The sequence below is a fragment of the Rutidosis leptorrhynchoides genome, chromosome 3, assembly GCF_046630445.1.
Source record: "Rutidosis leptorrhynchoides isolate AG116_Rl617_1_P2 chromosome 3, CSIRO_AGI_Rlap_v1, whole genome shotgun sequence".
In the NCBI taxonomy this organism is placed as follows: domain Eukaryota; kingdom Viridiplantae; phylum Streptophyta; class Magnoliopsida; order Asterales; family Asteraceae; genus Rutidosis; species Rutidosis leptorrhynchoides.
Window position 1 is genome coordinate 555,203,317 of NC_092335.1, and position 26,161 is coordinate 555,229,477.

General features: G+C 35.1%; 1 protein-coding gene and 1 long non-coding RNA gene across 2 annotated transcripts; both read right to left on the bottom strand.

Moving 5' to 3' along the window:
• Window positions 1-3,133: 3,133 nt before the first annotated feature.
• On the bottom strand, window positions 3,134-6,369 carry LOC139898564 (uncharacterized). Its single transcript, XR_011777059.1, has 3 exons — window positions 6,179-6,369; window positions 5,795-5,922; window positions 3,134-3,367 (listed from the first exon to the last, which is right to left on the bottom strand). It is a non-coding gene; the product is annotated as an uncharacterized lncRNA (long non-coding RNA).
• A 4,334-nt stretch (window positions 6,370-10,703) lies between these two features.
• Window positions 10,704-11,057, bottom strand: LOC139902044 (uncharacterized mitochondrial protein AtMg01250-like). Its single transcript, XM_071884702.1, has one exon. The coding sequence runs from the start codon at window positions 11,055-11,057 to the stop codon at window positions 10,704-10,706; it is 354 nt and encodes a 117-aa protein (XP_071740803.1).
• Window positions 11,058-26,161: the final 15,104 nt, after the last annotated feature.

Consider the following 26,161-nt stretch of genomic DNA (forward strand, 5'->3'; position numbering starts at 1 on the left):
ACCATACACATACCAACGATCACCTCACCACAACTTACTTTCTTCTTCTCCTTTGAAAATCATCGAACCACCGTCACATCTAATAAGGAATAAAAATATGATTATCAACGACCTGCAATTCATATATTCTTTTCTCTACTGCTATTGCTACTCGATCACATCGTTAGACCCACCTGATACCCGTTTATTTCTGTTTCAGTGATGAGCACCATCCCCATTAGAAACTTCATGGTTTTTGATATCTGTTTTATCTTTTGTTCGAAAACACACCCCAACCCACCATAATCACTTTCATTAAAAACCCTCTACAATCACCAAGAATATATTTAATTCCTGCTAGTGTTCTATCAAATAATATTACAGAAATTATAAAGGGATTAAAGGAAGTAAGAGAAATAATAATGAATCGATTACATACTTGATTAATTAATGAAATGATTTTAGTATCAATTGATGATCTGATGCAGACTCTATAATTACACTAAAGTGTTTATCGATTCCTCCCTAATCTCAACGGACATCCATCAAACACCACTTGTTTAAGATTGCTGCTCCTCTGCCCCGCAATTTGTTGTATCTACTTTCTTCTACGTCTGATGGATTGATCGATTAAAGAATGAAGACCTAGATCGATTGATTTTGCTGCTTTATCTTTTTAGGGCTGGATGAATGTTCTCACACACACCAGCAATTGATTTAATTTTTTTTTCTTCACACATCTTGGGCCGTAGCTATTGTTGTTGGGCTGAGGTTTATTGTTGGACTCCATGATCCATTAATAAATTTTGGGTGTCGATTGTGTTGAAGGAAATGAAAACAGAAATACGTATTAAATATATATAAAATATGAATAATAATAATAGAAAAACAAATACAGATGGATGGTTGGTTAGTGGCATGTGTTGGGTGTTCGAAAGGTCACGGGTTCGAGCCTCGTATGGGGCAATCTTTTTGGAAAAGGCTTTAAAGAGGGTATATTTTCTTAATTTCATTTTTATTATTAGTAATTAATATGAATATGATTATTATTAATGTTATTTGTATTATAAATATAATTATTATTATTATTATTATTGTTATCATTATAATCATTATTATTGTTAGAATTTGTATTATAAATAGGATTATAGTTGGTGTTACAAGTATTATAAATGTTGTTATTATTATTATTATAAGTATGATATTATTATTAAATTTAAAAACTATAATATTATTATCATGGATAGGTTTATTAATATTATTAGTATGAAAATAATACAAATTATCATTTTCATAAATATTAATATCGGTATCACTTTATAAATATTAGTATTATTATTATAATTAAAATTTGTAATATCATTATTATCATTATAATTGTTATATGAACCATCTTAATATTATCATTTTTATTATTATTAAGATTATCATTATTAGTACCATTATGATTAAAACTTATTATCACTACTAATAATTTATTTAAAGTTATTGTTAAAATAAAAAGTATTATGATTATTAATAATATCAGTATCATTATTAAAAGTATATTGTATATAAAAACAGAAGTTTAAAAATATTATTATTAAAATTATAAGTATATATTAACTATATTAAAAAATTATTTTAGAAATATTCATATATAACAATTTAGGTATCTTTAATATAATATTAGACAGATATACATATATATTAAAATATTAATATAATTATATAAATAATAATTATTTGAATGTATATACAACTTAAAATATATATATATATATATATATATATATATATATATATATATATATATATTATTAAGATAAAAATGGTATAACTAATAAGTTATATATATACTCATTTGATTACGATTACATATATTAATGAATACACAAATGATATAGGTTCGTGAATCCGAGGCCAACCCTGCATTATTCAGTTGTTCAATATCGTCATATGTATTTTTACTACAAAATACAGTACTGTGAGTTTCATTAATCCCTTTTTAAATGCTTTTGCAATATATATTTTTGGGACTGAGAATGCATGCGTTTTTTTTAAATGTTTTACGAAATAGACACAAGTAATCGAAACTACATTATATGGTTGAATGATCGAAATCGAATATGCCCCCTTTTTATTAAGTCTGGTAATCTAAGAATTAGGGAACAGACACCCTAATTGACGCGAACTCTAAAGATAGATCTATCGGGCCCAACAAGCCCCATCCAAAGTACCGGATGCTTTAGTACTTCGAAATTTATATTATGTCCGAAGGAGGATCCCGGAATGATGGGGATATTCTTATATGCATATTGTGAATGTCGGTTACCAGGTGTTCAATCCATATGAATGATTTTTATCTCTATGCATGGGACGTATATTTATGAGAAATGAAAATCTTGTGGTCTATTAAAATGATGGAAATGTTTATTTATGTTAAGCTAATGAACTCACCAACCTTTTGGTTGACACTTTAAAGCATGTTTAATCTCAGGTGTGAAAGAAGTCTTCAGCTGTGCAATTGCTTATTTTAAAGATATTAATTGGAATCATTCATGACATATTTCAAAAGACGTTGCATTCGAGTCGCTGAGTTCATCAAGATTATTATTAAGTCAATTATAGTTGGATGTATTATGAAATGGTATGCATGTCGTCAACTTTCAATGAAATGAAAGTTTGTCTTTTAAAAACGAATGCAATGTTTGTAAAATGTATCATATAGAGGTCAAGTACCTCGCGATGTAATCAATTATTGTGATTCGTTTGTAATCGATGTGGACTTCGTCCGGATGGATTAGGACGGGTCTTCACATCAACTCGTTAGTACAACAACCGCCTCGCTCGATGATATAACCAACACAACGACGATTCCACACGATATAAACACACGCAAGGGAATAGCATCACAACACAAGCCAAAAATCCTTGTTAGTCTACCTACAAACAAGGCACTAACTATAACCTATTCCGACCCGTAATCCTACAAGTCCCGCAACAATAAGCACACACAAAAGTCTAAGTCTAGGTACCTATCTCAAGTCACCTAAATCCCTTAGACCATGCTCTGATACCACTTGAAACAACCCAACCCGTATTAAAACCGGCCCATAAAAATTTTTCCTTTTAATACGCGTTAAATAATACTTTAGGTCCCAATTGTGTTTCCATAAACATCTTTCATACAATAGAAGGTTTAATAAACCTTAAAACATTTAATACATTGATTAATTGTCCAAACGGACATACACGACCCGACTAGTTTAGTTTCCAACAAAAACCGAGCATGGTGATTTGGGACTACGCTACCCAAATCCTAATCGAGTACAAAAGCAAGATCTTCTAAGCAACCTACCCAAGATCTCTAATCCCCAAGCTTACCCGAGCCGCCAAGCATGCGAACCTATAAAAAGTCAACAACGAGAGGGTAAGCTAACGCTTAGTGAGTGAGAATATACTACATACATATATATGCATAAAATGGACACGCCACACAAAACCGAATACCGCATACCGGAGCATCCAAGCATAAAGGCAAGCTAGTCTAAGCATACCGTAGGATCACTATACAATGAGCTAAAGATATATCAACAAAATATAAGTTCACCAACAACGATGTGAACAATGCCAATAAGCTACACCCGGAGGGTTAGCTACATCACGATAATACAACATTATATGTATACAATATATGTATATATATATATATATCTATATCTCGAATAACATATTTTGCTTACGCTTACAACACAATAATCATGGTTAACCAAATCTTCGCAAGGGAATGACTTCGCGAAACAAGTCATCGATGTTCATAACAACCATTAGTGCACTTAACACTTCGTACACTAACCCCACGGGTGGCGTCTTAACACGTCGACACTTCACCCCGGGTGGCGTCTTAACACGTCGACACTTCACCCCGAGTGGTGTCTTAACACTTCGACACTTCACTCTTCATTTTACTTGAGGTGGCATCTTAACACGTCGATACTTCACCTCGAGTGGCGCCTTAACACATCGGCACTTCACCCGTTATTCTCTTGGAGTGGCATATTAGCACATCGATACTTCACTCCGGGTGATGTCTTAACACATCGACACTTCAACCGTTATTTTCTTGGAGTGGCATCTTAGCACATCGATACTTCACTCCGGGTGGTGTCTTAACACATCGACACTTCACCCCGTCACATTACTTTGAGTGGTATCTTAGCACATCGACACTTCACTCGTCATGTGAAATGTGGTGTCTTAGCACATCGACACTTCACATCTCACGCTACAACAAATAAATACATTATATACCTACGCATATAATTATTCCACTTACTATATTAACCCTTCGTCATTGGGGTTATATAAGTCCACATCACACGCCCATGTGATAAAGTACACACAAAGTGTGCACCTCGCCAAAGTGGTCAACCAAACTGCACAACCGTGCCAATTGGACCTATACACAAGTCCATCAAATCCACCTATATGTGAAGTGAGCTCTATAACCGAGAACCACTTCACCCGATCCGCACCCATCCTATACATACATATGCACATAGGATATTAACACTCACCTTGTCACCTTGAAGAATGCTTCCAAGTAATCCGCAACTCGTCAATGGAAAGTACCTATTCCATTATCACAAATTCAACAACACACTTAGATTGGATTTACAAACCAACCCAATTTGACACTTAGTGCAAATTCGACCCAAATGCACCTCCAAGTACAAATAGCGCCAAAACTAACCAATAATCACTAACACAAGTGATAATGGTCCTAATATGCCAATTAAACCCGAACACAAGTGTTAAACACTTATCGTTCTCAAAATCGTCCATAAACCCTAATTTTGACCCATAAGGTCAAAATCTCATCATTTACAAGTTTTGACACCAAAACGAATTTAACTCGGTTTTTATACTTCAACTTAATCCATTTTAAGTTTACAAACCTCATCGAATCGACATTCGGGTTATAATCCTCAACAAACCCTAATTTCGACTCTAGTCAGAGTTAGTCAACCACAAGAACCCTAAAGGTTTCCAAATCATCAATAATCACTAACACTAGTGATTATACACCATTCTCAAGTCTTAAACATGGTTAAATCATTAACCAACTCAAAACCCGCCTTTAACACTTATAAACCCGAATCTTGGTGTTAATCTCCAACTAACAACTAAATGGGTTCCATCTATGAATCATACAATCAAAAGCCCCAAAATTGAATGAAGAACACCAAAAACGAATTTCGGAGTTAGAGACCACTAGTATCACCGTGTAGCTAGGAACGAGGAGAACAAACTTGTCAACTACGCCAAAGATCAAATCCCGCTTCTTCCTTTCCAAAAATCCGTTTGAATCCAATTGGGTGTTTGAGTTTTTGAGAGGAAAATGAAATGAAAAGGGAAAATAAAATGAGAAAATGAATGAGTGGATGAGGTTAAAGCCTCAAATCTGGCTCAAACGTGAAAAGACCAAAATGCCCTTGCTCCTCATTTAAAATTACACAAAACCGGCACCAGTTTACCCGTATTGCCGCCCCGCGGCCTAATTCGTCGCGCCGCGACAATTGCCTTGAACTGGGATCACTTTTAAACGAACTTCTGGTCTGGATTTCTTCGAAACGCCGCGCCGCGGCCCTCTTTGTCGCACCGCGACACCATGCCCTTCCTGATTCATTTTTCTCGCGTACAACTTCAACACACGAATAACTCTCGAACCTTTCATCCACTAGTCGTACGTACACTTTACACCTATAAATCATGTACGGGGAAAAACGGGGTGTTACAAGTTGTTAGCGGTGTGATAGCTAGAATGAAATACCTGAGCCAAGTTCGTACCAAAACCAGATTTGCGAGATGCGTAAGTATGGAGATCGGGACACGCAGAAGCATAGTGCCCATTATTACGACATAACTGACAGCGAGGAGATCGTCTACCAAGAGCATGACCTGTCATGATGACAAATAATCTTCTTTTTTTTCTTTTTTTTTTTTTAGTCGCACAATAAGAGAGATTTCAACAGCTAGTACGATTGATTTTAACAGTAATTGTCGAACGTTTGTATTATGAGAAGTGAGCTACTAATTAATTCAACAAACAATGAAATCTTGAAAAATAATTGTGCATCAGTGTGTCTCGGTGGAAACCAAAGAATAACAAGATATTTTATTGAATCAATAAGTAATAAGAAATTATATCACTTACTTTATTGAAATCTGATGTAGACCACAAAGAGACTAGTCACCAGAAAAATATGAGAAGAAGAATCAACTAAATAATTAATTGTGTTGAGGCCAGAAGCATACGTCCGTGAGACAAAATAATTTGCATATACGCCGTAATAGAAAAAACAAATAAGAATGATTGGTGGCTCAACAGGCAAGAACCATCAAACATATACGCCGTAATAATTTGCAGTAGCGGACAAAACCTTAATAGAAGAGAATAATGAAAATCAGAAGAAAAAGAAACCGGAGGGAATTTAGGAGGGTTTGGATCAATTAGGCTAATACCATATAAAAAATAACTTTCCACACTCCTTTGGGTTTTCTATTCATTAATATTTATAGGTACAAATACAAGAATTAGAGATTTACATAAATACAAATATGTAAACAATATCTATTCTATATTAAATTAAACTTGTCCTCCAAGTTGACGTTATGTGACTTGTTCTCTATGTCAGTAAACCAAATTATGACAATTTTTGCACGTTTGGGTGTTGTGTATATCCCTACTTAAGAGATTACTCGCCACATAAACTGGCACCTAGAAGTGTTGCTTGTGCATTTATCGGGTATAGCACACAATACAAAGGTTATCGTTGCCTGGATATCTCTACGGGTCGTATTTATGTTACCCGACACGCTCAGTTTGATGAGACATCTTTTCCATTTTCTGGAAAGACATCATCAATAGATCTTGCTTCTCTTATTTTCTCAAACTATAATGATTTTATCATCGCTTCTCCTGCTGCAGCTGAACCAACAACATCAGAAACTTCGTGTCATGCTCGTAATATACAGTCAAACCCTAATCATGCATGTGACCTTCCGTCACAACCTGATCATGACCATGGTATGAAGTCACAATCTACGATTTCTTATACTGATCACATTACAAGTCATCAGTCATCACCATGTACTCTTTGTGATGACACGCCCTTGCAGCCTATAGTTTCTGTACTTACTGAGCAACTTTCTAACGTGCAAGCACCTACTATGCCTACACCTGCTGCTACTTCGAACACTCCAGGTCATTCCATGGTGACACGTTCCAAGGCTGGTATTTTCAAGCCTAAATACCGAGTTGATCTGGCTCATTTATCTCATACTCGCTTACATCATGCACTTCTTACCACTAAGGAACCCAAAGGATTCAAATCAGCTGCGAAAGATCCAGCTTGGTTCAAAGCTATGCGTGAAGAGATGGCTGCCCTTAGTCATAATCAGACTTGGGATCTTGTTCCCCGTCCCAAGAATGCTAATGTGGTTGGTTCTAAATGGGTGTTTCGAACTAAATATAATGCAAATGGTTCTTTTGATAGGCTAAAAGCACGGCTCGTTGCTCAAGGATTTACACAAATCCCTGGTATTGACTACTCAGCTACTTTTAGTCCAGTGATCAAATCTTCTACGGTTCGTGTAGTGCTATCTCTTGCCACTCTTAACAAGTGGTCTCTTCACCAACTCGATGTGAAGAATGCTTTTTTGAATGGGAATCTTACTGAAAATGTTTTTATGGAGCAGCCACCAGGTTTTATTGACTCACGTTTTCCTTCTCATGTCTGGAAATTAAAGAAAGCATTATATGGGTTGAAACAAGCACCTCGTGCTTGGTTTCAACGCCTTAGCAGCTTCTTGATTCATCTCGGTTTTTCCAACAGTAGAGCTGATCCATCCCTATTTATATTCAAGCAAGGATCATGTCTTCTTTATCTTCTTGTTTATGTTGATGATCTTATTTTAACAGGAAATGATAATTCTGTTGTTCGAAAATTCATCTCACATTTACATACCGAGTTTGCGATTAAAGATCTTGGTGCTCTTAGTTACTTTCTCGGACTTGAAGTAACTTATACATCTTCTGGTCTTTTTCTCAGTCAGACAAAATATGCTCATGATGTTCTCACACGTGCTAAGTTGCTTGATTCAAAACCTGTGGCTACTCCCCTAGCCACTGCTGAAGCTTTCTCTTCGAAGGGTACTCCTTTTTCAGATCATACACTTTATCGCTCTCTTGTTGGTGCCTTACAATACCTAACAATAATGCGCCCTGATATTTCATATGCGGATTGGGCCCGTTGTCTTGAAACACGACGCTCTACTTATGGCTACTCAATTTTTCTTGGAGGAAATCTCGTATCTTGGAGCGCGAAGAAACAACCGACAGTTGCTCGATCAAGTTGTGAATCAGAATATCGGGCTCTTGCTAACACGGCTGCTGAAGTTGTATGGGTTACTCACCTCCTTCATGAATTGCATGTGATCCCTCCTGGCCGGCCTACAATTTTGTGTGACAACAAGAGTGCTCTTTTCTTAAGTCAAAATCCTGTCTCCAACAAACGATCGAAGCATATTGACTTTGATTATCACTTTATTCGTGAGCTCGTTTCTTCTGGACGTTTATATACCAAGTTTGTTCCTAATACATTACAACTTGCTGATATATTTACCAAAAGTCTGCCTCGTCCGTTGTTCGAGTCTTTCCGTGCCAAGCTTCAAGTTGGACCTCCACCAATTCGCTTGAGGGGGGTGTTAACGTATCATCGGGAGATTATAGCCGTGACCGTCAACTTAGAGAACAAGTCACATAACGTCAACTTGGAGGACAAGTTTAATTTAATATAGAATAGATATTGTTTACATATTTGTATTTATGTAAATCTCTAATTCTTGTATTTGTACCTATAAATATTAATGAATAGAAAACCCAAAGGGGTGTGGAAAGTTATTTCTTATAATATCAACTTTGACCAATCACGGCTAGTTAATTTAATTATATAAATTATTAATTATTTTTTAAAATTATTTGACTAATACTTATAACATCATTTTTTTTAAAAGCAAGGAATTATCATTAAAGAACACGAAACAAATACACCACAGAGAACCTCTAGAAAGCTAGCCAAAAGGACAACAAAGAACAGTTGCTAAGCGAGCAAATTGAAAAGAGAAAGAAAGACACGAACAGATTTACAATAACATTCACGACATATTAAGATAATCTTTTGGCTTAGAGAGCCAAGTAAGCCAATCAATGCATCGATCTTTAGCCCGCGAATTTATCCATTGGAATGTTAAATTTTCTACCTCGTTTAAAGCCACCGGGGCGGTCCAAGATTTGCCTTGAAACACCATATTGTTTCGGTTTTTCCAAATAAGATACAAAGCAATCCACTTAGAAGCTTGCCAAACTTTACTCCCAAAACTCGACATCGATGTTGGACCTTTATCACTTATCAAATCCGCAACATTTGCCGAGGAGACGCCCCCTAAATCCCACCACGAAAAAAATGACTCCATATATCTTTCGCAATCTTACAGTCAATCAAGCAATGTATAACCGATTCGAGATCCTCATCGCATAAATCACACCTCACACTATGTAAATCAATCCCTCTTTTATCAAGTTCAATTTTTACCGGCAATCTACCAATTTGAGTTCGCCAAATAAAAATTTCTACTTTTTTGGGGACAAGATTGTTTCGCATAGTGGATGAAGAAGCAACATAAGAACCAAGTATTTTAGAGTCAATGATTTTACTTAGCTTATTAACCGTGAACAAACCATTCGCCGATAGACTCCATTTCCAAGAATCACGATCAGATGAGTTAATAGAAGCTGCTGAAATGAGCTGTTGCAAACTATCCAATTCCGAACTAGTCCTACCTGAAGGTGCACGCACCTAATCCCAAGAGAAAATGAGCTAATGCCCATGTTTTTTCAATCTATTTTTGATGTTGACTTCAGGAAGACTCTCTAGATTGAATAACCGCGGAAATAAAGTGCTCAATTTATCGTTCCTGATCCAGTGTTCCTGCCAAAAGGATGTAGCATCACCGTCCCCGATCGTCTTGATGAAAGAATTTTTGAAACCAATCTCTAAATCTTCAATTGCATCACGTGTCAAAATGATTTTCTGCCAAGTACTAGCAGAGCGATTAAAAGAGACACCACCCGATAAAAGACCGCCATTAAGACCATAAAGACTTCGTACGACCTTGACCCATAGGGAGTCGGTTTCGGTTTTGAACCTCCACCACCATTTCCCTAATAAGGCAAGATTTTTACTTTTAAGAGAACCAAGATTTAACCCCCCATTCCCAAAAGTGTTTAGGACCCTATCCCATTTGACCCACGAGATATTGTTACCCTCTCTCGACCCGCCCCAAAAGAATTTCCTCCTCACACTCTCAAGAAGATTAAGCACACATGACGGAGTACGAAATAGCGAGAAATAATACAACGGGAGGCTATTGAGAACCGACTTAATTAGAACTACTCTTCCCCCATAAGACAACGAATGCATTTTCCAATTTGATAACCTAGATGTGAACTTTTCAATAACCGGAATCCAATCTTTCATTTTATTCATTTTCGACCGGATAGGCAATCCAAGATAAATGAAGGGTAGAGAATCAACTTGACAACCGATTAGCCTGGCCATATTATTCACTTCTGAAGAATCTACCCCAATTCCATAAATACGACTTTTATGGAAGTTAATTCACAACCCCGAGGCCCGCTCAAAACATGTGAGTAGATTTCTCAAATTTAAGATATTCATCCTACTCCAAGCCCCGAAAAACATGGTATCGTCCGCATATTGTAAATGTGAAACCACTACCTTATCGCGTCCTACTTCTATTCCTTTAAAAAGACCCTTTTCCAGAGCCGATTTAACAAGAATATTAAGCCCCTCCGCCTCGATAATAAAAAGGAAAGGTGATAATGGATCACCTTGCCTTACCCCTTTTTCTAAACCAAATTCTTTAGGTGGGGAGCCATTTACCAAGATCGAGATTGAGGTCAATTTGAGACACGCTTCTATCCAATTTCTCCACTTCTCCTCTAAACCCATGCTTTTCATAACATCTAGAAGAAATGACCAATTGAGACTATCGAAAGCCTTTTCAAAATCCACTTTAAAAATCACACCCTTTTTTGGTTGTTTTTGAGAAAATCAATCGTTTCATTTGCGATTAGTACACCGTCAAGGATATATCTACTTTTGAGAAAAGCATTTTGCTCCGACTCGACTAATAATGGTAAAATTATTCTCAAACGATTTGATAGAATTTTCGCCACTAATTTATAGTAGCTACCAAGAAGACTTATAGGTCGAAAATCACCAATTTCAATCATTTTTAATTTATTTATAAATCCTACATAAGATTCTATCCAATTTGAATATGCCAACTCACCATAATTACATCAGCGAACACTCTCATTTAAAGTATAAATTAGATTTAACGACGGGTAGGTGAAGGAACAAATGGGGCCAAAAACCCTAGCAACTACAGTATAAATTTGGGACTGGAGTAGGAGAAAACAATGACCAAAATACCCTCAAAATATATTAAAAAGACAATATACTCCAAAGGAAACAATACTCAAGAGGGTCAGTAGGCTATATCTCAATTGATAAATTCCTTTTATATAAAAACAATTTGTTTAATTTAATTAATAATCCTTTTATAGGTTTTAAATGAAATATGGATATCAACTTTGACCAATCACAGCTAGTTAATTTAATTATACAAATTATTAATTATTTTTTTAAATTATTTGACTAATACTTATAACATCTTTTTTAATTTATATTTAAATCCCACATAAGATTCTATCCAATTTAAATATGTCAACTCACCATAATTACATCTGCCAACACTCCGATGTAAAGTATAAAATAGATTTAATGACGGGTAGGTGAATGAACTAAATGGGATGAAAAACCCTAGCAACTACAATATAAACTTGGGACCATAGCAGGAGAAGAAAATGACTAAAATACCCTAATTTTTTTTTTAAAAAGATGATTTACTCAAAAAAAAAATATAGTACTCAAGAGGGTAAGTAGGCTATATTTCAATAGATAAATTCCTTTTATATAAAAGGAATTTGTTTAATTTTAATTAATAATCATTTAATAAGTTTTAAATAAAATTATGGATATCAAATTTAACCAATCACGGCTAGTTAATTTAATTATACAAATTATTAATTATTTTTTAAATTAATTGACTAATACTTATAACATCATTTTTAATGTATTTTTAAATCTCACATAAGATTCTATCTAATTTGAATATTTGAACTCACCATAATTACATCAGCCAACATTCTCATTTAAAGTATAAAATAGATTTAATAGGTGAAGGAATAAAATCGGATCAAAAACTCTAGCAACTATAGTATAAATTTAGGAGTGGAGCAGGAGAAGAAAATGACCAAAATAACTTAAAAAATATTTTAAAAAGACAACTTACTCCAAAGAAAACAGTACTCAAGAAGGTCACTAGGCTATATGTCAATAGATAAATTGCTTTTATGTAAAGCAATTTGTTTAATTTTAATTAATAATCCTTTAATAGGTTTTAAATAAAATTATTGATATCAACTTTAACCAATCACGGCTAGTTAATTTAGTTATACAAATTATTAATTATTTTTTAAATTATTTGACTAATACTTATAGCATCATTTTTAATTTATTTTTAAATCTCACATAATATTCTGTCCAATTTGAATATGTCTACTCACCATAGTTACATCAGCCAACACTCCCATTTAAAGTATAAAATAGATTTAACGACGGGTAGGTGCAGGAACAAAATGGGTTCAAAAACCTTAGCAACTACAGTATAAATTTGGGACTCGAGCAGGAGAAGAAAATGAGCAGAATACCCTCAAAAATACTTTAAAAAGATAACTTACTCTAAAAGAATTAATACTCAAGAGGGTCAGTAGGCTATATGTAAATAGATAAATTCCTATTATATAAAAGCAATTTGTTTAATTCTAATTAATAATTCTTTAATAGGTTTTAAATGAAATTATGGATATCAACTTTGACCAATCACGACTAGTTAATTTAATTATACTAATTATTAATTATTTTTTATGGACATCTTTCACACAGTCACTGTCACGGTCGACCGTGGTTCGACCGTGCGTGCCTCAGTCCAAAAAAATGTAACCGTTGTATAGCCGTTTGACTCAGATTTGAACACCATATTTTTAAATCTTTACTCCATTTAGCACCTGTAAAATAAACTCAATATCCTATACAAGTACTACATGCATTAAGTGTGTGTGAGTTGGTCTTATTGTGTGAAAATGACATGACACTCCAAATGTGGTAAACCAAACATTCTTGGAGGAGTGTCTTGATTGTCATTTGGGGTAATCTCAGTTTGGTCAAGACATAGTTAGGCTCATTAATGCATTTGGTTCAATCCTAAAGACTAGTCAACATGTCATTAACTTCCTAGTTTCAATTAATCACAAATCATATTCATTTCAAGATTAAATAAAGATTAATTGAAAGATGTCTTTGTAAGTTAAACATTAAGTGTGTAAAGACATCAATGTTAAGTTGTACTTGGACATGTTACATAATGTGTTACTTAGACAAGACCAAATAGATTATTGACCATTATTGCTTGTGAACCATTTTACACTTAATTCATTTAAGTAAACTAGTTATTTGAATCCTAGTGTTCTAACTAATTACACATAGCAAGTTTTAAGAGCATGTTAACAAGTTGGCAAATTAATGAGTATCAAACATATTAGCAAGTAGCAAGTAATACTCACATATAGCAAGAGATAGTTATTCTAATATCAATCATATAGATATTTGCACAACAATATAGTTAAAGCTTTAGCAAGCTTACTTGCAATATAACATATTGCATGATTAATGTGTAAGCACACATTAATGTCCAACACATGTACAAGGGAAGAGCAATCTCTAGTTGAGACTTGGTGACCATCCTAAATGTATCTAAGTGTATTTTAGAATTACAAGTCTTTACTAGTTACACTTTAACATGTTGTTCTTCCTTAATTTGTCACTAAGTAATCTTTAATTGTAATTAGTGTTCTAGTGACATTAGCTTATGTGTGTTTGAACTTGGTGATCTTCCTAAGAATGTCTAGACAAGTTTTAAGATCACAAGTTATTGATTAACACTTAAGTGTTATACTTAATCATGGTTAAATTGTCATTAAGGTGTAATTAAGCGTGATTAACCAAGATTAGCATTTTTATGAACAAAACTCAATTGAGTATGGAGAAGGCATCTATTCTAAGCGTGTTGAGAAATGTTTCATGAATTATAGATTTCGGGAAGTGGTCAAACTAGATTTGGTCAAAAATGGTGACAGTGAATTCTGCAGTCGCACTGTGGTTGACTGTGTGACGACCGTGCAACTTGTTCTCACAAAACTGCGTTGCAGATTCAGTCTAAACTTCTACTGTCACTTATACGGTCGACCGTACCTTTGACCGTGTAACTTTAAGTGATCTTTATTTTCATTCTAAGTTTTGTTTGATTTGGTCATTTGCAAGATCAAGTATGGATTAGTGAACTTGCGTGTTTTATGTTAAGATGTCGATCATCACTTATGCGTATGTATGTGTCATCATCAAAACATATTCTTTGGTTAAGCATCATACTTAACTTTAACTTTTTCGGTTAGTCCATTAACCAACATTCAACCAACAGCACCAAACAAAGAAACTTCTTTGTTAGAACCCCAGGAATTGCATAGGTTGTGTGCTAAGCCTTAGAATGGTGAGATATAGACGAGGGCTATATATATCCCACAAGGCATCCTTATAAGTGAGCCATCACACATAGCCAAACCACTTAACCGATTTCAAGAGAGTTGTGGAATTAGTCACTCTTGACTCTTTGACTAATTCTCTAAACATTCATATCAATATACATGATATTCATACGTATTTGGTCCTATAATTGGTATTAGAGCCATAACGAAACTTAGAGAGATCCTTACGAATATCGTGTGTATCTTCAACCAATCTTCAAACCACCTTCTATCAAATCTTCATCCAATCTTCATCAATCTTCAAACTGAATCTTCGAATATTCAAACCCGAAATTTAACGAACCAATTTTAATCAAAATCATATCCGAATCCTAATCTCAAACCAATTCAAATCAAAAACAAAATAAATGATTCATTTTCTTTTAAATCATTATCTGCTAAAGTACACATCACGTGACATTACATATGTCTCCTAAACAATACTATACAAATTACCGAATCTAATTTCTCTCACAAATTCATCAAAAATCATCAAACATCCTTTTTCTCTCTCCTGAATACATACATCCATCGATCTATCTCTCATCTAATAAACATCATCATCGAGCTTCAACCTTAAACAAAAACAAATCCTTATTATTTCTGATTTCATCTCATTATCAGATTCATAGATCAGACAAACAACTTAAAATTCGGATTCAAGTCTCAAAATCGTCTGCTACTTTCCACGAACATGAACTTCATCATGCTTCAAATTTCAAATTCATCTTGTGTGTGATTATCATTGATTAATAGCAATAAATTTTGAAGAATTGAGATCGAGTTCATCATTAGTCTAAAAGTCAAACGCCTTTAGCCTCCGGATCGTTTCGAAACGATTTGGACAAAAGTAAAAGTGCAAAGTTGTGAGGAAGTTCATTGTGATTCTTTCTGCAAAACCTCAGATCTCAACTCACAATATTGATATCGGCTAAAAAGTCACATTTTCACCCCGGTATTAAGGCCCAAAAACAAGAAAGATTCAAACTTTATAGCCAAAATACCCACTTCATCGGTTAGAATTGAAAAACAAGTAATTACGAAGACGATACAAAAAGAATCAAGAGAATCGGAGCTAAAACAAAGATTCTAGAGCGAAAACGGTGAAAGACAAGAAATCAAGTTACGATCCAGGGAATCAGCAAGCCAAACGGCTTGCCAAACGGGTGGCCAAACGGCCTGCCATGAAATGTCCCGTTCTTATTGATTAAAAACGTTCCATATTAATTGATTTCGTTGCGAGGTTTTGACCTCTATATGAGACATTTTTCAAAGACTGCATTCATTTTTAAAACAAACCATAACCTTTATTTCATAAATAAAGGTTTAAAAAGCTTTACGTAGATTATCAAATAATGATAATCTAAAATATCCTGTTTACACACGACCATTACATAATGGTTTACAATACAAATATGTTACATCGAAATCAGTTTCTTGAATGCAGTTTTTACACAATATCATACAAACATGGACTCCAAATCTTGTCCTTATTTTAGTATGCAACAGCGGAAGCTCTTAATATTCACCTGAGAATAAACATGCTTTAAACGTCAACAAAAATGTTGGTGAGTTATAGGTTTAACCTATATATATCAAATCGTAACAATAGACCACAAGATTTCATATTTCAATACACATCCCATACATAGAGATAAAAATCATTCATATGGTGAACACCTGGTAACCAACATTAACAAGATGCATATATAAGAATATCCCCATCATTCCGGGACACCCTTCGGATATGATATAAATTTCGAAGTACTAAAGCATCCGGTACTTTGGATGGGGTTTGTTAGGCCCAATAGATCTATCTTTAGGATTCGCGTCAATTAGGGTGTCTGTTCCCTAATTCTTAGATTACCAGACTTAATAAAAAGGGGCATATTCGATTTCGATAATTCAACCATAGAATGTAGTTTCACGTACTTGTGTCTATTTTGCAAATCATTTATAAAACCTGCATGTATTCTCATCCCAAAAATATTAGATTTTAAAAGTGGGACTATAACTCACTTTCACAGATTTTTACTTCGTCGGGAAGTAAGACTTGGCCACTGGTTGATTCACGAACCTATAACAATATATACATATATATCAAAGTATGTTCAAAATATATTTACAACACTTTTAATATATTTTGATGTTTTAAGTTTATTAAGTCAGCTGTCCTCGTTAGTAACCTACAACTAGTTGTCCACAGTTAGATGTACAGAAATAAATCGATAAATATTATCTTGAATCAATCCACGACCCAGTGTATACGTATCTCAGTATTGATCACAACTCAAACTATATATATTTTGGAATCAACCTCAACCCTGTATAGCTAACTCCAACATTCACATATAGAGTGTCTATGGTTGTTCCGAAATATATATAGATGTGTCGACATGATAGGTCGAAACATTGTATACGTGTCTATGGTATCTCAAGATTACATAATATACAATACAAGTTGATTAAGTTATGGTTGGAATAGATTTGTTACTAATTTTCACGTAGCTAAAATGAGAAAAATTATCCAATCTTGTTTTACCCATAACTTCTTCATTTTAAATCCGTTTTGAGTGAATCAAATTGCTATGGTTTCATATTGAACTCTATTTTATGAACTAAACAGAAAAGTATAGGTTTATAGTCGGAAAAATAAGTTACAAGTCGTTTTTGTAAAGGTAGTCATTTCAGTCGAAAGAACGACGTCTAGATGACCATTTTAGAAAACATACTTCCACTTTGAGTTTAATCATAATTTTTGGATATAGTTTCATGTTCATAATAAAAATCATTTTCTCAGAATAACAACTTTAAAATCAAAGTTTATCATATTTTTTAATTAACTAACCCAAAACAGCCCGCGGTGTTACTACGACGGCGTAAATCCGGTTTTACGGTATTTTTCGTGTTTCCAGGTTTTAAATCATTAAGTTAGCATATCATATAGATATAGAAAATGTGTTTAGTTGATTTTAAAAGTCAAGTTAGAAGGATTAACTTTTGTTTGCGAACAAGTTTAGAATTAACTAAACTATGTTCTAGTGATTACAAGTTTAAACCTTCGAATAAGATAGCTTTATATGTATGAATCGAATGATGTTATGAACATCATTACTACCTTAAGTTCCTTGGATAAACCTACTGGAAAATAGAAAAATGGATCTAGCTTCAATGGATCCTTGGATGGCTCGAAGTTCTTGAAGCAGAATCATGACACGAAAACAAGTTCAAGTAAGATCATCACTTGAAATAAGATTGTTATAGTTATAGAAATTGAACCAAAGTTTGAATATGATTATTACCTTGTATTAGAATGATAACCTACTGTAAGAAACAAAGATTTCTTGAGGTTGGATGATCACCTTACAAGATTGGAAGTGAGCTAGCAAACTTGAAAGTATTCTTGATTTTATGAAACTAGAACTTTTGGAATTTATGAAGAACACTTAGAACTTGAAGATAGAACTTGAGAGAGATCAATTAGATGAAGAAAATTGAAGAATGAAAGTGTTTGTAGGTGTTTTTGGTCGTTGGTGTATGGATTAGATATAAAGGATATGTAATTTTGTTTTCATGTAAATAAGTCATGAATGATTACTCATATTTTTGTAATTTTATGAGATATTTCATGCTAGTTGCCAAATGATGGTTCCCACATGTGTTAGGTGACTCACATGGGCTGCTAAGAGCTGATCATTGGAGTGTATATACCAATAGTACATACATCTAAAAGCTGTGTATTGTACGAGTACGAATACGGGTGCATACGAGTAGAATTGTTGATGAAACTGAACGAGGATGTAATTGTAAGCATTTTTGTTAAGTAGAAGTATTTTGATAAGTGTATTGAAGTCTTTCAAAAGTGTATAAATACATATTAAAACACTACATGTATATACATTTTAACTGAGTCGTTAAGTCATCGTTAGTCGTTACATGTAAGTGTTGTTTTGAAACCTTTAGGTTAACGATCTTGTTAAATGTTGTTAACCCAATGTTTATAATATAAAATGAGATTTTAAATTATTATATTATCATGATATTATCATGTATGAATATCTCTTAATATGATATATATACATTAAATGTCTTTACAACGATAATCGTTACATATATGTCTCGTTTAAAAAAATCATTAAGTTAGTAGTCTTGTTTTTACATATGTAGTTCATTGTTAATATACTTAATGATATGTTTACTTATCATAGTATCATGTTAACTATATATATATCCATATATATGTCATCATATAGTTTTTACAAGTTTTAACGTTCGTGAATCACCGGTCAACTTGGGTGGTCAATTGTCTATATGAAACATATTTCAATTAATCAAGTCTTAACAAGTTTGATTGCTTAACATGTTGGAAACATTTAATCATGTAAATATCAATCTCAATTAATATATATAAACATGGAAAAGTTCGGGTCACTACAGTACCTACCCGTTAAATAAATTTCGTCCCGAAATTTTAAGCTGTTGAAGGTGTTGACGAATCTTCTGGAAATAGATGCGGGTATTTCTTCTTCATCTGATCTTCACGCTCCCAGGTGAACTCGGGTCCTCTACGAGCATTCCATCGAACCTTAACAATTGGTATCTTGTTTTGCTTAAGTCTTTTAACCTCACGATCCATTATTTCGACGGGTTCTTCGATGAATTGAAGTTTTTCGTTGATTTGGATTTCATCTAACGGAATAGTGAGATCTTCTTTAGCAAAACATTTCTTTAAATTCGAGACGTGAAAAGTGTTATGTACAGCCGCGAGTTGTTGAGGTAACTCTAGTCGGTAAGCTACTGGTCCGATACGATCAATAATCTTGAATGGTCCAATATACCTTGGATTTAATTTCCCTCGTTTACCAAATCGAACAACGCCTTTCCAAGGTGCAACTTTAAGCATGACCATCTCTCCAATTTCAAATTCTATATCTTTTCTTTTAATGTCAGCGTAGCTCTTTTGTCGACTTTGGGCGGTTTTCAACCGTTGTTGAATTTGGATGATCTTCTCGGTAGTTTCTTGTATAATCTCCGGACCCATAATCTGTCTATCCCCCACTTCACTCCAACAAATCGGAGACCTGCACTTTCTACCATAAAGTGCTTCAAACGGCGCCATCTCAATGCTTGAATGGTAGCTGTTGTTGTAGGAAAATTCTGCTAACGGTAGATGTCGATCCCAACTGTTTCCGAAATCAATAACACATGCTCGTAGCATGTCTTCAAGCGTTTGTATCGTCCTTTCGCTCTGCCCATCAGTTTGTGGATGATAGGCAGTACTCATGTCTAGACGAGTTCCTAATGCTTGCTGTAATGTCTGCCAGAATCTTGAAATAAATCTGCCATCCCTATCAGAGATAATAGAGATTGGTATTCCATGTCTGGAGATGACTTCCTTCAAATACAGTCGTGCTAACTTCTCCATCTTGTCATCTTCTCTTATTGGCAAGAAGTGTGCTGATTTGGTGAGACGATCAACTATTACCCAAATAGTATCAAAACCACTTGCAGTCCTTGGCAATTTAGTGATGAAATCCATGGTAATGTTTTCCCATTTCCATTCCGGGATTTCGGGTTGTTGAAGTAGACCTGATGGTTTCTGATGCTCAGCTTTGACCTTAGAACACGTCAAACATTCTCCTACGTATTTAGCAACATCGGTTTTCATACCCGACCACCAAAAATGTTTCTTGAGATCCTTGTACATCTTCCCCGTTCCAGGATGTATTGAGTATCTGGTTTTATGAGCTTCTCTAAGTACCATTTCTCTCATATCTCCAAATTTTGGTACCCAAATCCTTTCAGCCCTATACCGGGTTCCGTCTTCCCGAATATTAAGATGCTTCTCCGATCCTTTGGGTATTTCATCCTTTAAATTTCCCTCTTTTAAAACTCCTTGTTGCGCCTCCTTTATTTGAGTAGTAATGTTATTATGAATCATTATATTCATAGATTTTACTCGAATGGGTTCTCTGTTCTTCCTACTCAAGGCATCGGCTACCACATTTGCCTTCCCCGGGTGGTAACGAATCTCAAAGTCGTAATCATTCAATAATTCAATCCACCTACGCTGCCTCATATTCAGTTGTTTCTGATTAAATATGTGTTGAAGACTTTTGTGGTCGGTATATATAATACTTTTGACCCCATATAAGTAGTGCCTCCAAGTCTTTAATGCAAAAACAACCGCGCCTAATTCCAAATCATGCGTCGTATAATTTTGTTCGTTAATCTTCAATTGTCTAGACGCATAAGCAATCACCTTCGTTCGTTGCATTAGTACACAACCGAGACCTTGCTTTGATGCATCACAATAAATCACAAAATCATCATTCCCTTCAGGCAATGACAATATAGGTGCCGTAGTTAGCTTTTTCTTCAATAACTGAAACGCTTTCTCTTGTTCATCATTCCATTCAAATTTCTTCCCTTTATGCGTTAATGCTGTCAAGGGTTTTGCTATTCTGGAAAAGTCTTGGATGAACCTTCTGTAGTAACCAGCTAGTCCTAAAAACTGGCGTATGTGTTTCGGAGTTTTTGGGGTTTCCCACTTTTCAACAGTTTCTATCTTTGCCGGATCCACCTTAATACCTTCTTTGTTCACTATGTGACCGAGGAATTGAACTTCTTCCAACCAAAATGCACACTTTGAAAACTTAGCGTACAATTCTTCCTTCCTCAATACTTCTAACACCTTTCTCAAATGTTCACCGTGTTCTTGGTCATTCTTTGAGTAAATAAGTATGTCATCAATGAAAACAATGACAAACTTGTCAAGGTATGGTCCACACACTCGGTTCATAAGGTCCATGAACACAGCTGGTGCATTAGTTAAACCAAACGGCATGACCATAAACTCGTAATGACCGTAACGTGTTCTGAAAGCAGTCTTTGGAATATCATCTTCTTTCACCCGCATTTGATGATACCCGGAACGTAAGTCAATCTTTGAATAAACAGACGAGCCTTGTAGTTGATCAAATAAGTCATCGATTCTCGGTAGTGGGTAGCGGTTCTTGATGGTAAGTTTGTTCAACTCTCGGTAGTCGATACACAACCTGAATGTACCATCTTTCTTCTTGACAAACAAAACAGGAGCTCCCCACGGTAATGTGCTTGGTCGAATGAAACCACGCTCTAAAAGTTCTTGTAATTGGCTTTGTAGTTCTTTCATCTCGCTGGGTGCGAGTCTGTAAGGAGCACGAGCTATTGGTGCAGCTCCTGGTACAAGATCTATTTGAAATTCAACGGATCGATGTGGGGGTAATCCCGGTAATTCTTTCGGAAATACATCAGGAAATTCTTTTGCGACAGGAACATCATTGATGCTCTTTTCTTCAGTTTGTACTTTCTTGACGTGTGCTAGAACAGCATAGCAACCTTTTCTTATTAGTTTTTGTGCCTTCAAATTACTAATAAGATGTAGCTTCGTGTTGCCCTTTTCTCCGTACACCATTAAGGGTTTTCCTTTTTCTCGTATAATGCGAATTGCATTTTTGTAACAAACGATCTCCGCTTTCACTTCTTTCAACCAGTCCATACCGATTATCACATCAAAACTCCCTAACTCTACTGGTATCAAATCAATCTTAAATGTTTCGCTAACCAGTTTAATTTCTCGATTCCGACATATATTATCTGCTGAAATTAATTTACCATTTGCTAATTCGAGTAAAAATTTACTATCCAAAGGCGTCAATGGACAACTTAATTTAGCACAAAAATCTCTACTCATATAGCTTCTATCCACACCCGAATCAAATAAAACGTAAGCAGATTTATTGTCAATAAGAAACGTACCCGTAACAAGCTCCGGGTCTTCCTGTGCCTCTGCCGCATTAATATTGAAAACTCTTCCACGGCCTTGTCCATTCGTGTTCTCCTGGTTCGGGCAATTTCTAATAATGTGGCCCGATTTTCCACATTTATAACAAACTACATTGGCATAACTTGCTCCGACACTACTTGCTCCGCCATTACTCGTTCCGACACCATTTGTTCCTTTCGTTCTATTAACCCCTGGTCCGTAGACCTCACACTTCGCCGCGCTATGACCATTTCTTTTACACTTGTTGCAAAATTTGGTGCAGAACCCCGAGTGATTCTTTTCACACCTTTGGCATAGCTGCTTCTGATTGTTGTTGTTGTTGCGGTTATTATTGTTGTTGGGATGATTGTTGTAGTTGTTGTTGTTGTTGTTGTTGTTGTTGGGCCGTTTGTTGTAGTTGCGATTGATGTTGCGATTGTTGGGATAATTGTTGCGATTATTGTTGTAATTGCTGTTGTTGTTGTATTGGTGATTCTTATCACCGTTTTCCTCCCACTTTCTTTTGACTTGCTTCACATTGGCCTCTTCAGCAGTCTGTTCTTTAATTCTTTCTTCAATTTGGTTCATGAGTTTGTGAGCCATTCTACATGCCTGTTGTATGGAGGCGGGCTCATGTGAACTTATATCTTCTTGGATTCTTTCCGGTAATCCTTTCACAAACGCGTCGATCTTCTCTTCCTCATCTTCGAATGCTCCCGGACACAATAGGCACAATTCTGTGAATCGTCTTTCATACGTGGTAATATCAAATCCTTGGGTTCATAACCCTCTAAGTTCTGTCTTGAGCTTATTGACCTCGGTTCTGGGACGGTACTTCTCGTTCATCAAGTGCTTGAATGCTGACCACGGTAGTGCGTACGCATCGTCTTGTCCCACTTGCTCTAGATAGGTATTCCACCATGTTAACGCAGAACCTGTGAAGGTATGCGTAGCGTACTTTACTTTGTCCTCTTCAGTACACTTACTTATGGCAAACACCGATTCGACCTTCTCGGTCCACCGTTTCAATCCGATCGGTCCTTCGGTTCCATCAAATTCCAAAGGTTTGCAGGCAGTGAATTCTTTGTAGGTGCATCCTACACGATTTCCTGTACTGCTAGATCCAAGGTTATTGTTGGTATGTAGCGCAGCCTGTACTGCGGCTATGTTTGAAGCTAGAAAAGTACGGAATTCCTCTTCATTCATATTCACGGTGTGTCGAGTAGTCGGTGCCATTTCCTTCAAAATAGTCAAATGGAACAAGTTAATCATACAGAATATTAAGAGTAGTTAATAGTATTTCGTAGCATAATATGAACTCATTTATAAAAGCTTTTTCTTCATATTAGCGTTTTATAAGTTTAAATTCGGGTAGTACCTACCCGTTAAGTTCATACTTAGTAGCTAATATACAATTCAACTACTACAATTCTATATGAAAAACTGATTATAATAATATTTCGCGTTCAAACTTTTATACAATATTTTACAAACTTACAATACCGCTTATTTTACATAAAGCATGAAATATAGCACACAATAACTTTGATACAAGATAGTTATGAAGATAATTCTAGCTAGTACACAAGTCGTTCAGCAAAGGCAATAAAGACACATAATTCATACGTCCAGAAACAAGTCATGCATTCTGGTTTTACTAGGACTACTTCCCATCCTTGGTCTTGTGCAACATAACCGTTATGGCCGTTGATAAGACAGCGTGTTGTAACGTCGTCAAAGGGACGAGGGTTACGTAATGTCCAACAGTCCCGTAATAATCTAAAAACCTCATTTCTTACCCCAATTACCGACTCGTCACTTGTGGAAACGTTTTGTTTAATAGTTGTAGCCCGATGTTCTTGTTCTCACTTTGGTGAGAAGCGAACATTACTAATCCGTAAGCATAACATGCTTCTTTATGTTGCATGTTAGCCGCTTTTTCTAAATCACGAAGTCCAATATTCGGATATATTGAGTCAAAATAATTTCTTAACCCGTTGCGTAAAATAGCATTTGGGTTCCCCGCAATATATGCGTCAAAGTAAACACATCGTAACTTATGGGTTTCCCAATGTGATATCCCCCATCTTTCAAACGAAAGTCTCTTATAAACCAAGACATTCCTGGAACGTTCTTCGAATGTCTTACAAACTGATCTCGCCTTAAATAGTTGTGCCGAGGAATTCTGGCCGAATCTAGACAAGATTTCATCAATCATGTCTCCGGGTAGGTCTCTTAAAATATTGGGTTGTCTATCCATTTTGTGTTTTTAAACTGTAAAATAGACAAGAGTTAGATTCATAAAAAAATACTTATTAATACAAGCAATTTTTACATATATCATAAAGCATAAGAACACTATATTACATATATTACACCACACGAATACAACTATCTTATTCCGACTCGCTCGTTTCTTCTTCTTCGGTTTTGGTTCGTTTTGCCAAGTTTCTAGGGATATATGATGTTCCCCTAATACGAGCCGTCGTTGTCCACATTGGTTTAGAAAAACCTGGTGGTTTAGAGGTTCCCGGGTCATTGTTACAACTTAAGGACTTCGGGCGTTGACGATACATATAAAGTTCATCGGGGTTGGAATTAGATTTCTCTATTTTTATGCCCTTTCCCTTATTATTTTCTTTTGCCTTTTTAAATTCAGTTGGGGTAATTTCTATAACATCATCGGAATTCTCGTCGGAATCCGATTCATCGGAGAATTGGTAATCCTCCCAATATTTTGCTTCTTTGGCGGAAACACCATTGACCATAATTAACCTTGGTCGGTTGGTTGAGGATTTTCTTTTACTTAACCGTTTTATTATTTCCCCCACCGGTTCTATTTCTTCATCCGGTTCCGATTCTTCTTCCGGTTCCGATTCTTCTTCCGGTTCCGACTCTTCTTCCGGTTCCTCTTCGGGAACTTGTGAATCAGTCCACGAATCATTCCAATTTACATTTGACTCTTCATTATTATTAGGTGAGTCAATGGGACTTGTTCTAGAGGTAGACATCTATCACATAATATCAAACGCGTTAAGAGATTAATATATCACATAATATTCACATGTTAAAAATATATAGTTTCCAACAAAATTTGTTAAGCAATCAGTTTTCAAATAAACACGGTCGAAGTCCAGACTCACTAATGCATCCTAACAAACTCGATAAGACACACTAATGAAAAATTCTGGTTCTCTAAGACCAACGCTCGGATACCAACTGAAATGTCCCGTTCTTATTGATTAAAAACGTTCCATATTAATTGATTTCGTTGCGAGGTTTTGACCTCTATATGAGACGTTTTTCAAAGACTGCATTCATTTTTAAAACAAACCATAACCTTTATTTCATAAATAAAGGTTTAAAAAGCTTTACGTAGATTATCAAATAATGATAATCTAAAATATCCTGTTTACACACGACCATTACATAATGGTTTACAATACAAATATGTTACATCGAAATCAGTTTCTTGAATGCAGTTTTTACACAATATCATACAAACATGGGACTCCAAATCTTGTCCTTATTTTAGTATGCAA

Bases quoted from the DNA above. Each gene is read 5' to 3' on its own strand.
- LOC139902044 (XM_071884702.1), bottom strand. From the start codon at position 11,057: ATGGGTTTAGAGGAGAAGTGGAGAAATTGGATAGAAGCGTGTCTCAAA.